The 14,400-nt window shown below is 40.2% G+C and overlaps 1 protein-coding gene across 2 annotated transcripts in view; it reads right to left on the bottom strand.

The window, feature by feature from the left end:
- FSHR (follicle stimulating hormone receptor) overlaps positions 1–14,400 on the bottom strand; it is a 206,418-nt gene that overhangs the window by 18,948 nt on the left and 173,070 nt on the right. Inside the window, exons 5-6 of one of the 2 annotated variants that reach the window (XM_049870547.1) lie at positions 12,592–12,663; positions 11,251–11,328 (exon numbers count right to left, since the gene is read on the bottom strand). In XM_049870547.1, coding sequence (XP_049726504.1) covers positions 11,251–11,328; positions 12,592–12,663 — 150 coding nt within the window. The remainder of the gene's footprint in view (positions 1–11,250; positions 11,329–12,591; positions 12,664–14,400) is intronic. The other variant, XM_049870548.1, reaches the window with a different exon arrangement.

Raw genomic sequence — 14,400 nt, 5'->3', positions numbered from 1 at the left:
AGCTTTACTATTGAGAAGAATTAAATTCTTTTGCGGGGGGGGGAAGGTAATATTTTTGCTTAATTTGGGTTCAAAGTTAGTATGCCCTGTTATCAAATAGTTTACACATGTTTATTTGTAAAAATGCTGCTCTCAGCTCCTGGGCCATAGTTGGCTGACCCTTAATTAATCTAACACACTCACCAAAACACAAACCCATTGCTGTCTGGTCAATTCGCCTTTCTTCTGTAGTGCCACTGGGTGGGTTTGAACTACCAGCCTCTAGGTCAGCAGCCAATCACAAACTGCTTTCACCTCCTAAAACCTGTAGTCTAATAGAAGGTGCACGGAGAATCATATTGGTGCCACCTGTTTTTCTGTAGACTAGCTCATTAATAAGAAGCCCTGGTGGTGTGATAGTTAAAGTGCTTGACTGCTAACCGAAGGGTTAGTGGTTCAAACTCAGCAGCTGCTCCGCTGGAGAAAAGACCTGGCAATCTGTTCGCATGAAGATTACAGCCTGGGAAACCCTTTGGGACAGTTTTACTCTGTCCTATAGGGTATCTATGAGTTGGAATCAACTCAATGGTACACAACAACAGCAACAGATAATTAGTATTCCCTGCACATATATGTCCTACACATAAATGTTGCTATAATTAAATAAAATACAGACTAATGTAAAAGAATATTGCATTCACAGTAGCTTTTTAGGTTTATGGATTTTCTTAGTTAACAGACACTAACATGTGCAGAGGTAAGGTGGCATTTTTTGATGTTAAAAATGGATCTGTACCAAAAAACAAATTGTTTCCAGAATTCCTACTCTCGGGTTTACACTAGGATGCTGTGTTCTCAAACTACTAGCATAACAACAAGCTGACATTTATTAAGTACACTCCTAGTCTCCAAAGAGGGGTAGGCCTGTTTTAAAACCAAATGATACTGCTGGCAAGCTGGGAAGAGCATCAGCTAAGGAGCAACTGGAGCACAGGGCTTACCTTAACACTTTTGTGTCCCTGGGACAAAAACCAGTGTATTCACTCAGCAGAGGTTCAGGGGGTTGAGAAGTAGAGTCCACCAGCATCCTAAGAGTGAAGGTGCTGGGAGGACTTGGTGCATTAAAGATCTTGGAGGAGCAGGCAGAAAGGGGAAGTCAAGAGAGGAAAGGAGGAAACGCAGTGAAGGGAGTCTCTCTTGTGGCCAGAGGGTGTGCAATGACCTGCCATATCAGCAACCTCACTTTCTTTCTTCTACATTAGGTCACTCTGCAGGCCAGCCATGTCTAAGTGCTGTCCCCTTTCAGAACCCTCTCCCACAGGGACAGGGTGGGGGCCAGGAAGGGCTCTGGCATCTCCACTTGATGGGTTTAACACTCCTTTACCTCTGAGCCATTAGCCAATTTTCTGATAATCTTTCATTGTTAGGCTGTTTTTTTAAAAAATAATTTCATTCATTCACTCGTTCATTTATAGAACATGGCCTCAGGATTTTGAAAAACGCCAAAGGATAGAGAGCTTTTTCAGTCATCAGCGCCATTTTACCATGTTTTTTTTTTTTTTTTTTTTTCCTGAGTGCTCGTGGATGCTCCTCCCCGGGGAGAAAGCACTCCTACATCCAGCTGGAGCCCCCAAACGAAGAACATCAGAGATTGAAGCTGTGTTGAGTCTAAGTCTTCCAATTCTATTATCTATGGATTAAGGGCCATCAGAGGTAAGAAAAATAGGTGTTCTCACCCATGTGAATTTATCCTTTAGAGACATGCCTGAGAAGTGCTGACTCGTAAAAGAAAATTTTCCTCCCTGGGAAAGTGTTTTCCTAAATTCTGGAGAATCACTGGGTGTCTTTGAACAGGAGTCAGAGAAAACCAGAGGATCTATACATTTCTTTTGTAGGTTTGGGTTTGCCAGGCTACGTCAGAATTTTTTATTTCCTCAGGTTCTTTGTCTCCAGTTGGGGAGAGTTGAGATGAGGTGGATTAAGATGTCCTGCCTTATGTTTTATGATGTGGACAGAAAGGATGCATATTAATGTGTACAGCTGAGAGAATGATATTAGCACACTCCCAATTAATTATGTTTTATATAAAATTAATATTTTATTATTAATAAATTTGCTACATTATAACATTAATTTGAAGTCATGATACTTAAAAATGACACGTATGTTCAGAGGAAAATTTAAAGAAATAGGGACATCCAGGTACAGCCAGTTACATGTATCACTAACCTTTTCCCTTCGCGATACAGTCTAGAAGTACTTTTACTGTTGCCTTTGTTTTAAAGCTCATACTCACGTAGGGTCACTAGGAGTCGGAATCGACTCGACAGCAGTGGGTTTGGTTTGGTTTTTGTTTTAAAATCTAGCAGGCCAGTATCACTCAGGTAATCACCATTTTCCAAAAGCTCCCTGCGTATATAAATGTTTTTTTAATACCTTCATGGCTTTGATTATTCTGTTTTCTCTGCTTGGCCTTTGCCAGTTCTCTGGCTCAATCTCGTTCATCTTTTAAAGCCCATCTTAACCACAGCCTCCTTTTCTCAGTCTTCCTTCTGCCTTCACACCTCAGGCTAGTCAGAATAAATTATTCCCCCTCTACTCTTTAAAGAATTGTTCCTTCTTTTATTTTACATACGTTTTGTTCTGTTTGTATTTTAATGAGTTTATTTCTTTCACTTTCCTTTCTTTCACCCTTCCCCCATACACACATACACCCTAAAAATATCCTGGGCTATTGAGTGAATTGGGTGAAAGGATTAGGTATCAGTAACCTCGAATCTTTGTCCTGACACTATGTACTCTCAGTGCGTGCTTTAATGTGATTTAATTTTTCCCTTGATGCATCCGATTCTTTTGCTAGTCTATTTTGAGAACTTTTTTCATTGTTCTCTCTAATTTACATCAAATATAGCTTTACTCATCAACTTGTCTCTCATCTCTGTCTACTATTTTCTTTCTCTATTTTTTTTTTTTTAAAGCTGGGTCTCTGAATTATAGTATTGCTTTGAAAGGTACAGAAATTATTTCAGGGCTGGAACTTTCCTTTTGGACATACTGGTATATTAAAAAAAAAAAGCACGACTTATAAAATAGGTAAAGTACATTCCTTATAGATATAATGGCAATTTCTGGGCCCCCAAATGCCATTCTGAGCCTCTAACTTCCATGGATCCCACAAACCCTTAGGTAGCCCATAGTGTCCTCTTTCTCGGCCACTGTGGGGAGTGGGTAACCTGCCATGCTGGCTATTGGCACAAAAGGTAGGTCATTAATAACACAGAGTGCCTTTAAACTTTCCCAAAAGTCAAAAGGTGGGAGGAGGGGCCAAGATGGCGGACTAGGTAGACGCTACCTCGGATCCCTCTTGCAACAAAGACTCCGAAAAACAAGTGAATTGATCACAGACTTAACAATCTACGAACCCTGAACAACAAACACAGATTTAGAGACGGAAAACAAACAAATACGGGGAAGCAGCGACTGTTTTCGGAGCCTGGAGCCAGCGTCCCAGCCAGGTAACCTTGGTGCCGAGATTAGGTCTGGGCCCAGGGGAGCTGAACTCATAAATCTTGTGACGGCACAAACAAGGGGCGCAGCCCTACACCCCTGAACTGAACCCGGGAGGGGGCCCAGCGGGTCCACGTAGGTGGTGCGGCGACGCAGCTGGTGGGAGAAGTCCCCGGGAGGCAGTGACTGGTTTTGGAGCCGGGAGTGCAGCGTACCAGCCAGGGAACCTTGGCTTTGACTGGGTGCTGTCACAGCACAAGCACGGGGTGCAGCTCCACTCCCCTGAACTAACCCCGGGAGGGGGCCCAGCTGGTCCACTGGGGCTGTGCGGCGATGCGGCTGGCAGGACGAGAAGTCCCTGGAAGGCAGCGACTGGTTTTGGAGTCAGGAGTACAGCATCCCAGCAGGGGAACCTTGATGCTGAGCTTTGGACTGGCAGCGGAGGATCTGACCGCCGCTTCAGCGGGCCAGACCCCCGGGGGCAATCTCCACACAGCCAGCACACATAGGCAACACGCCACTCGGGAATCTCAGATAAAATAGTCATTCCAAGCAAGACAAGCAACTCTGGCTATGTTCCGAAGTGCTACTCTCCTATCTCTCTGATCCCTCCCCCACCCTCCCCAGGCGGCTTCATTAACATTGGAATTTCCTGAGCCAGAGGGATAACGGCTCCGGTTCCGTGGTGGCTTTGCTCCCCCCCCCTTTTTTTTTCTTTTGGTCTCTTCCTAACCCACTCTTCCGGCCTGAGAGAAGGAACCACAAAAAACCCAGGGACCAAAAATCCATCCCTAATTGGACTAAAAACACAGAACCAGCTACAGCCAAGCGTATATGATCCAAATCTTGGACTTTCATCCTTACAGGGAACAAGGTGGCTGTTATAATCCAAAGGCAGTTCTGATAGGGATCTGACTGCATTTTTTTTTAGCGGGTTTTTTTGAAAAACAAGTTTCCCAGTGATGGCTCGGAGACAGCAGTCGATATCAAACCACATAAAGAAGCAGACCATGACAGCTTCTACAACCCCCCAAACAAAAGAACCAAAATCTTTCCCAAATGAAGATACAATCCTGGAATTATCAGATACAGAATATAAAAAACTAATTTACAGAATGCTTCAAGACATCAGAAACGAAATAAGGCAAACTGCAGAAAAAGCCAAGGAACACACTGATAAAACAGTTGAAGAACTCAAAAAGATTATTCAAGAACATAGTGGAAAAATTAATAAGTTGCAAGAATCCATAGAGAGACAGCATGTAGAAGTCCAAAAGATTAACAATAAAATTACAGAATTAGACAACGCAATAGGAAGTCAGAGGAGCAGACTCGAGCAATTAGAATGCAGACTGGGGAATCTGGAGGACCAGGGAATTAACACCAACATAGCTGAAAAAAAATCAGAGAAAAGAATTTAAGAAAATGAAGAAACCCTAAGAATCATGTGGGACTCTATCAAGAAGGATAACTTGCGTGTGATTGGAGTCCCAGAACGGGGAGGGAGGACAGAAAACACAGAGAAAATAGTTGAAGATCTCCTGACAGAAAACTTCCCTGACATCATGAAAGACGAAAGGATATCTATCCAAGATGCTCATCGAACCCCACTTAAGATTGACCCAAAAAGAAAAACACCAAGACATATTATCATCAAACTTGCCAAAACCAAAGATAAACAGAAAATTTTAAAAGCAGCCAGGGAGAAAAGAAAGGTTTCCTTCAAGGCAGAATCAATAAGAATAAGTTCAGACTACTCAGCAGAAACCATGCAGGCAAGAACGGAATGGGACGACATATACAGAGCACTGAAGGAGGAAAAACTGCCAACCAAGGATCATATATCCAGCAAAACTCTCTCTGAAATATGAAGGCGAAATTAAGATATTTACAGATAAACACAAGTTAAGAGAATTTGCAAAAACCAAACCAAAGCTACAAGAAATACTAAAGGATATTGTTGGGTCAGAAAACCAATAATATCAGATACTAGCACAACATAAGGTCACAAAACAGAACATCCTGATATCAACTCAAATAGGGAAATCACAAAAACAAATTAAGATTAATTAAAAAAAAATGCTCGTAACAGGGAATCACTGAAGTCAATATGTAAAAGATCACAATAATCAAAAAGAGGGACTAAATACAGGTGGCATAGAACTGCCATATGGAGAGTGATACAAGGCGATATAGAACAATACAAGTTAGGTTTTTACTTAGAAAAATAGGGGTAAATATTAAGGTAACCACAAAGAGGTATAACAACACCATAACTCAAGATAAAAGCTAAGAAAAACGTAACGACTCAACAAACATAAAGTCAAACACTACGAAAATGAGGATCTCACAATTTACTAAGAAAAACGTCTCAGCACAAAAAAATATGTGGAAAAATGAAATTGTCAACAACACACATGAAAAGGCATCAAAATGATAACACTAAACACTTATTTATCTATAATTATGCTGAATGTAAATGGACTAAATGCACCAATAAAGAAACAGAGAGTCTCGGACTGGATAAAGAAACACGATCCGTCTATATGCTGCCTACAAGAGACACACCTTAGACTTAGAGACACAAACAAACTAAAACTCAAAGGATGGAAAAAAATATATCAAGCAAACAATAAGCAAAAAAGAAGAGGAGTAGCAATATTAATTTCTGACAAAATAGACTTTAGACTTAAATCTACCACAAAGGATAAAGAAGGACACTATATAATGATAAAAGGGAGAATTGATCAGGAAGACATAACCATATTAAATATTTATGCACCCAATGACAGGGCTGCAAGATACATAAATCAAATTTTAACAGAATTGAAAAGTGAGATAGACACCTCCACAATTATAGTAGGAGACTTCAACATACCACTTTCGGAGAAGGACAGGACATCCAGAAAGAAGCTCAATAGAGACACGGAAGACCTAATTGCAACAATCAACCAACTTGACCTCATTGACTTATACAGAACTCTCCACCCAACTGCTGCAAAGTATACTTTTTTTTTCTAGTGCACATGGAACATTCTCTAGAATAGGCCACATATTAGGTCATAAAACAAACCTTTGCAGAATCCAAAACATCGAAATATTACAAAGCATCTTCTCAAACCACAAGGCAATAAAACTAGAAATCAATAACAGAAAAACTAGGGAAAAGAAATCAAATACTTGGAAAATGAACAATACCCTCCTGAAAAAAGACTGGGTTATAGAAGACATCAAGGAGGGAATAAGGAAATTCATAGAAAGCAACGAGAATGAAAATACTTCCTATCAAAACCTCTGGGACACAGCAAAAGCAGTGCTCAGAGGCCAATTTATATCGATAAATGCACACATACAAGAAGAAGAAAGAGCCAAAAGCAGAGAACTGTCCCTACAACTTGAACAAATAGAAAGTGAGCAACAAAAGAATCCATCAGGCACCAGAAGAAAACAAATCATAAAAGTTAGAGCTGAACTAAATGAATTAGAGAACAGAAAAACAATAGAAAGAATTAACAAAGCCAAAAGCTGGTTCTTTGAAAAAATTAACAAAATTGATAAACCATTGGCTAGACTGACTAAAGAAAAACAGGAAAGGAAACAAATAACCCGAATAAGAAACGAGAAGGGCCACATCACAACAGACCCAATTGAAGTTAAAAGGATCATATCAGATTATTATGAAAAATTGTACTCTAACAAATTTGCAAACCTAGAAGAAATGGATGAATTCCTGGAAAAACACTACCTACCTAAACTAACACATTCAGAAGTAGAACAACTAAATAGACCCATAACAAAAAAAGAGATTGAAACGGTAATCAAAAAACTCCCCCCCAAAAAAAGCCCTGGCCCGAACGGCTTCACTGCAGAGTTCTACCAAACTTTCAGAGAAGAGTTAACACCACTACTACTAAAGGTATTTCAAAGCATAGAAAAGGACGGAATACTACCCAACTCATTCTATGAAGCCACCATCTCCCTGATACCAAAACCAGGTAAAGACATTATAAAAAAAGAAAATTACAGACCTATATCCCTCATGAACATAGATGCAAAAATCCTCAACAAAATTCTAGCCAATAGAATTCAACAACATATCAAAAAAATAATTCACCCTGATCAAGTGGGATTTATACCAGGTATGCAAGGCTGGTTTAATATCAGAAAAACCATTAATGTAATCCACCACATAAATAAAACAAAAGACAAAAACCATATGATCTTATCAATTGATGCAGAAAAGGCATTTGACAAAGTCCAACACCCTTTTATGATAAGAACTCTCACCAAAATAGGAACTGAAGGAAAATTCCTCAACATAATAAAGGGCATCTATGCAAAGCCAACAGCCAATATCACTCTAAATGGAGAGAACCTGAAAGCATTTCCCTTGAGAACGGGAACCAGACAAGGATGCCCTTTACCACCGCTCTTATTCAACATCGTGCTAGAAGTCCTAGCCAGGGCAATTAGGCTAGACAAAGAATTAAAGGGCATCTGGATTGGCAAGGAGGAAGTAAAACTATCTCTATTTGCAGATGACATGATCTTATACACAGAAAACCCTAAGGAATCCTCCAGAAAAGTACTGAAACTAATAGAAGAGTTTGGCAGAGTCTCAGGTTATAAGATAAACATACAAAAATCACTTGGATTCCTCTACATCAACAAAAAGAACATCGAAGAGGAAATCCCCAAATCAATACCATTCACAGTAGCCCCCAAGAAGATAAAATACTTAGGAATAAATCTTACCAAGGATGTAAAAGACCTATACAAAGAAAACTACAAAGCTCTACTACAAGAAATTCAAAAGGACATACTTAAGTGGAAAAACATACCTTGCTCATGGATAGGAAGACTTAACATAGTAAAAATGTCTATTCTACCAAAAGCCATCTATACATACAATGCACTTCTGATCCAAATTCCAGTGTCATTTTTTAAGGTGATAGAGAAACAAATCACCAACTTCATATGGAAGGGAAAGAAGCCTCCGATAAGCAAAGCATTGCTGAAAAAGAAGAAGAAAGTGGAAGGCCTCACTCTACCTGATTTCAGAACCTACTATACAGCCACAGTAGTCAAAACAGCCTGGTATTGGTACAACAACAGGCACATAGAGCAGTGGAACAGAATTGAGAACCCAGATATAAATCCATCCACATATGAGCAGCTGATATTTGACAAAGGCCCAGTGTCAGTTAATTGGGGAAAAGATAGTCTTTTTAACAAGTGGTGCTGGCATAACTGGATATCCATTTGCAAAAAAATGAAACAGGACCCATACCTCACACCAAGCACAAAAACTAACTCCAAGTGGATCAAAGACCTAAACATAAAGACTAAAATGATAAAGATCATGGAAGAAAAAATAGGGACAACGTTAGGAGCCCTAATACAAGGCATAAACAGAATACAAAACATTACCAAAAATGATGAAGAGAAACCAGATAACTGGGAGCTCCTAAAAATCAAACACCTATGCTCATCTAAAGACTTCACCAAAAGAGTAAAAAGACCACCTACAGACCGGGAAAGAATTTTCAGCTATGACATCTCAGACCAGCACCTGATCTCTAAAATCTACATGATTCTATCAAAACTCAACCACAAAAAGACAAACAACCCAATCAAGAAGTGGGCAAAGGATATGAACACACACTTCACTAAAGAAGATATTCAGGCAGCTAACAGATACATGAGAAAATGCTCTCGATCATTTGCCATCAGAGAAATACAAATTAAAACTACGATGAGATTCCATCTCACTCCAACAAGGCTGGCATTAATCCAAAAAACACAAAATAATAAATGTTGGAGAGGCTGCGGAGAGATTGGAACTCTTATACACTGCTGGTGGGAATGTAAAATGGTACAGCCACTTTGGAAATCTATCTGGCGCTACCTTAAACAGTTAGAAATAGAACTACCATACAACCCAGAAATCCCACTCCTCGGAATATACCCTAGAGAAACAAGAGCCTTCACACAAACAGATATATGCACACCCATGTTTATTGCAGCTCTGTTTACAATAGCAAAAAGCTGGAAGCAACCAAGGTGTCCGTCAACGGATGAATGGGTAAATAAATTGTGGTATATTCACACAATGGAACACTACGCATCGATAAAGAACAGTGACGAATCTCTGAAACATTTCATAACATGGAGGAACCTGGAAGGCATTATGCGGAGTGAAATTAGTCAGAGGCAAAAGGACAAATATTGTATAAGACCACTATTATAAGATCTTGAGAAATAGTATAAACTGAGAAGAACACACACTTTTGTGGTCACGAGGCGGGGGAGGGAGGGAGAGGGTTTTTTACTGATTAATTAGTAGGTAAGAACTGCTTTAGGTGAAGGAAAGGACAACACTCAATACATGGAAGGTCAGCTCAATTGGACTGGACCAAAAGCAAAGAAGTTTCCGGGATAAAATGAATGCTTCAAAGGTCAGCGGAGCAAGGGCGGGGGTCTGGGGAACATGGTTTGAGGGGACTTCTAAGTCAATTGGAAAAATAATTCTGTTATGAAATCATTCTGCATCCCACTTTGAAATGTGGCGTCTGGGGTCTTAAATGCTAACAAGCAGCCATCTAAGATGCATCAGTTGGTCTCAACCCACCTGGAGCAAAGGAGAATGAAGAACACCAAGGTCACACAACAACTAAGAGCCTAAGAGACAGAAAGGGCCACATGAACCAGAGACCTACATCATCCTGAGACCAGAAGAACTAGTTGGTGCCCGGCCACAATCGATGACTGCCCTGACAGGGAGCACAATAGAGAACCCCTCAGGGAGCAGGAGATCAGTGGGATGCAGACCCCAAATTCTCATAAAAAGACCATACTTAATGGTCTGACTGTGACTAGAGGAATCCCGGCGGTCATGGTCCCCAAACCTTCTGTTGGCACAGGACAGGAACCATCCCCGAAGACAACTCATCAGACATGAACGGGACTGGACACAGGGTAGGAGAGAGATGCTGATGAAGAGTGAGCTAATTATATCAGGTGGACACTTGAGGCTGTGTTGGCATCTCCTGTCTGGAGGGGGGTTGGGAGGATAGAGAGAGTTGGAAGCTGGCAAAATTGTCACGAAAGGAGAGAATGGAAGGGCTGACTCATTAGGGGGAGAGCAAGTGGGAGTAAGGAGTAAGATGTATATAAACTTATATGTGACTGACTTGATTTGTAAAGGTTCACTTGAAGCTCAATAAAAGTTAATTAAAAAAAAGTATAAAAATGGTTATAAAAAAAAAAAGTCAAAAGGTGTAACTCTACCTCATTAAAATATGTGACTGTCCCAAGAAAATGAGAAGCCAGTAGTATGCTCAGTATGGGGCGAGCAGGAGTGGGCTGGCATGGTTATGAGGGAATAGCCATACCTTCTTGATTCAGTCTCCTTCCCAGGCTCTGCCTTTGGGCAACAGAAGCCCTGCTAGGCAATACCTAGCTTTATTGATGACTGAGTTATTCTGTCCTTTGGAACAGATGTTGCATCACAGGAGACCATCACTCAGAGAGCAATTTTAAATACTTGAATTACACCACAGAGTCATAGATTATTAGCATGACTCCATGTCGAGATGCTGAAATGTAAAGATGGGAAATGAGAAAAAAGCACGGAGTCAGAGAGTGATTTAAATGGTGAAATCCCAAAGCTGCTCACAGAAAGAGGAGTATTCCATTATGAGAAAAAGTTCATCAAATGAAAAATCAAATATTCCTGCATTGCATTTTTTTTTCCTTACTTACAGAATCACAGTTTCAAAACTCAGTCCCATGAATGAATTTCTTTCAACTGTGTGGATGTTTATGTTATCTTGAATGTCTCTGGAAGAAAGTACAGACAAATTAGGTATCTATGTTAGCCTCATTCATGTAACTTTCCCACATTTACTTGGCATGATATGGTCTATAAGTGAAATAACATTTTAATGCAATTATAGAAAGCTTCAGAAATAATTGCCTGTCATTTATCTTTAGTATAGAAATGGAATTGCAGACATGCAGTGGTTTATCACTCTGAAGGTTTTCTTAGCTAATCGTGCTGTGTTAAATGTCTCTCTATGCTCTTTATTTTCCTTGCCTCCACAGTTGGTGTCTACTGAGTATGACAAAGACACTTAAGCTGATCTTTCACCTCCATACCAAGCTTCTCTTTTCCGCTTGGTTGAGGCTTCATCTTCTTCACATCCCAACACAGTTCTTCTGCTCTCCTTGGGTCCCAGAGCAATATTATCATTGATTTTGTTCTTCCTGAATGAAAACCCATTGCCTTTGAGTCGATACTTACTCATAGTGAACTTATAAAACAGAGTAGAACTGCTGCATTGGGTTTCCGAGGAGCAGCTGGTGGATTTGAAATGCCGACCTTTTGGTTTGCAGCTATAGCTCTTAATCACTGCTCCATGTCTCATTTTCCTGTGTAAATCCCTCATCCTCCCATCAGGCTTCCCTGTCAGGTATGTTCTGATACAAAAATGGAGAAATTCTCTGTTCAGAACAATTTGACAAATTCTGGGATGATTCTCTGTCTTTTTCTCACCCTACTCTCTTTCATCCTAGCTCTTCCTTTTGGGCCTATTCAGATTTTTGTAATTTCACCATTGAAAATAAACTTCTATCACACCTTATCTTTTTTCTTCCTCTTTCAAAATACAGATACTTTGGGAGAAGGCTAACATATTATGTCACTAACACTGTAGCATGGATTTATTTGTCTCATGCCAAGAGCAGTATGAGAGTTCTGAGGGGAAGAGAAGAGGCTGGTAGAAGACAGGTGGGTTGAAGAGGGCGGTATATAAAGCACTAACTAGTGAAGAGAAGAGACTTCTTGATCTTGCCACAAGCTGGCTCCATTGACAACGTCCTCATTGAGGAGCCCAGACTGTTAACTTTTTCCAAACTGAGTTTAGCTGACCTGTAGGTGAAACCAAAGACACTTGTTGCTTGGCTTTCTATCTCTGCCCACCTGCTATCCAGAGCAACACACTTGGAGGATGTGAGCTACACAATGCTCCTTACAGGCCCAGAGGCTGTTGGGTAAGACAGCTACTGTGTAGAGAGTTGGTGACCGCGCAACAAAAAACTTACAGTAAAACCTTTTGAAGAGATTGAATCTTGTGAACAGCTGGCAAGTGCTTAATACCGGTGTTGGATATTAACCTAGAGAGAGACAAAGTGAGACTGAGAAAAAAAAAAAAAAATGAAACTGGGTATTTTAACAATTGTTAGAGTATGAGGTTTCTACTTTCAAAATATCGATTTTGACCTATCAGAAAAACCTACTAGGAAATACCATACTATACCTGAATCATGCTTACATTTTCTATTTTAAGGTTCCTGCCAAGGTTTAGCAAGCTGTTGAGAGGTGTACAAGGTCAGGCTAGGCATTATCCAGTTCCATCCATATTAGCTGGTTAAAATTTGGGTGGAACCGACTGTTGCAGCAATGGTCAAGATTTTCAAGTGGCACATGATAGGTATCTGACGCACCAATCTTCAGCATTTCCCTTACTCCTGTGAGCTACTCAGAATCCTTTCCAATACCTCCTCATTCCCTTCTCCCTTTTCTGTGTCTTATCTAAGCCAAAGTTATTTTTGTTTGCTTGCAACCCAAAGAACTCTCAATGATACATCCATCATTGTAAAGGACCATGTGACATTTTGGGTTTATGACCCTGAGTAGACTTTGATGTCTTATTCTCTATTTCTTTATTCAGATAGTAAATACTGCCTCTGGGTTCTCTGTAATGATTTTCAGGTGTTTTGTTCCCACTTACTTCCTGACAAATCACATGGAACCCATCTTGGCTAACTCTTCTTTTGATTACATCAACAGCCCTTGACATGGTCTTTTGTATTTGGAGGTGGAGCTGGTAGTATGCTTTTTGGGGGAGGGTTTGTTGTGTTGTTTTTTTTTACTTAAAATTTACATTAAGGAAAGAACTCCTTTTGCTGTAGAGATCTATGAGTTAATACAAAAGCATGCCATAGTATATCCACTACCAAAATCAAAATAGATACTCTTCCATAATTCCCTCCTGCTGTGCCTTTGTAGTTAAATTCTTCCTCTACCTTCTACCCCTATGTCTTGGTTATCTAGTACTGCTATAACAGAAATGCCACAAGTGGATGGCTTTAACAAAGAGAAATTTTATCCTTTCACAGTCTAGCATGCTAAAAGTTCATATTCATGGTGCCAGCTCCAGGGGATGGCTTTCTCTCTCTGTTGACTCTGGGGGAAGGTCTTTGTCATCAATCATCCCTTGTCAGGGGCTTCTCAGTTCAGGGACTTTGGGTCCAAAGTATGTACTCCCTTCCTGGTTCTGCATTTTTGGCGGTAGAGGTCCCCATGTCTCTCTGCTTGCTTCTTTCTTTTATATCTCAAAAGAGATTGACTTAAGACACAACCTAATCTTGTATCATTGATGTAACGGCCTCTAATCCTGCCTCGTTAACATCACAGAGGTAGGATTTCCAACACAGATCACATAATGGTGGACATTCACACAACACTGGGGATCATAGCCCTGCCAAGTTGACACATATTTTTGGGGACACAATTCAACCCATGACACCCTAGCAACCATGGATTAGTTTTCTGTTTCTATAATGTTCCCTTTTCCAGAATGTTATGTCAGTGGAATCATATAGTATGGAACTTTTTGAGTCTGGTTTCTTTCGCTTAACATAGTGCATCTGAGATTCTTCCATGTTTTTGCATGTATTGCAAGTTGTAGAGAAGCAAAACAAGTAAATTGTATAAATATATATATATAGAAAGATTTATATCAAGGAAACGGCTCACAAGAGTGTAGAGACTGGAACGTCCCAAGTCCATAGATCAGGATAGAGGCTTCTCCTAATTCATGTAGTTGCAGGGGCTGGCAAACCCAAGAC

The sequence above is a fragment of the Elephas maximus genome, chromosome 26 (assembly GCF_024166365.1).
Source record: "Elephas maximus indicus isolate mEleMax1 chromosome 26, mEleMax1 primary haplotype, whole genome shotgun sequence".
In the NCBI taxonomy this organism is placed as follows: domain Eukaryota; kingdom Metazoa; phylum Chordata; class Mammalia; order Proboscidea; family Elephantidae; genus Elephas; species Elephas maximus.
This window is presented reverse-complemented; position numbering and strand designations above follow the sequence as displayed.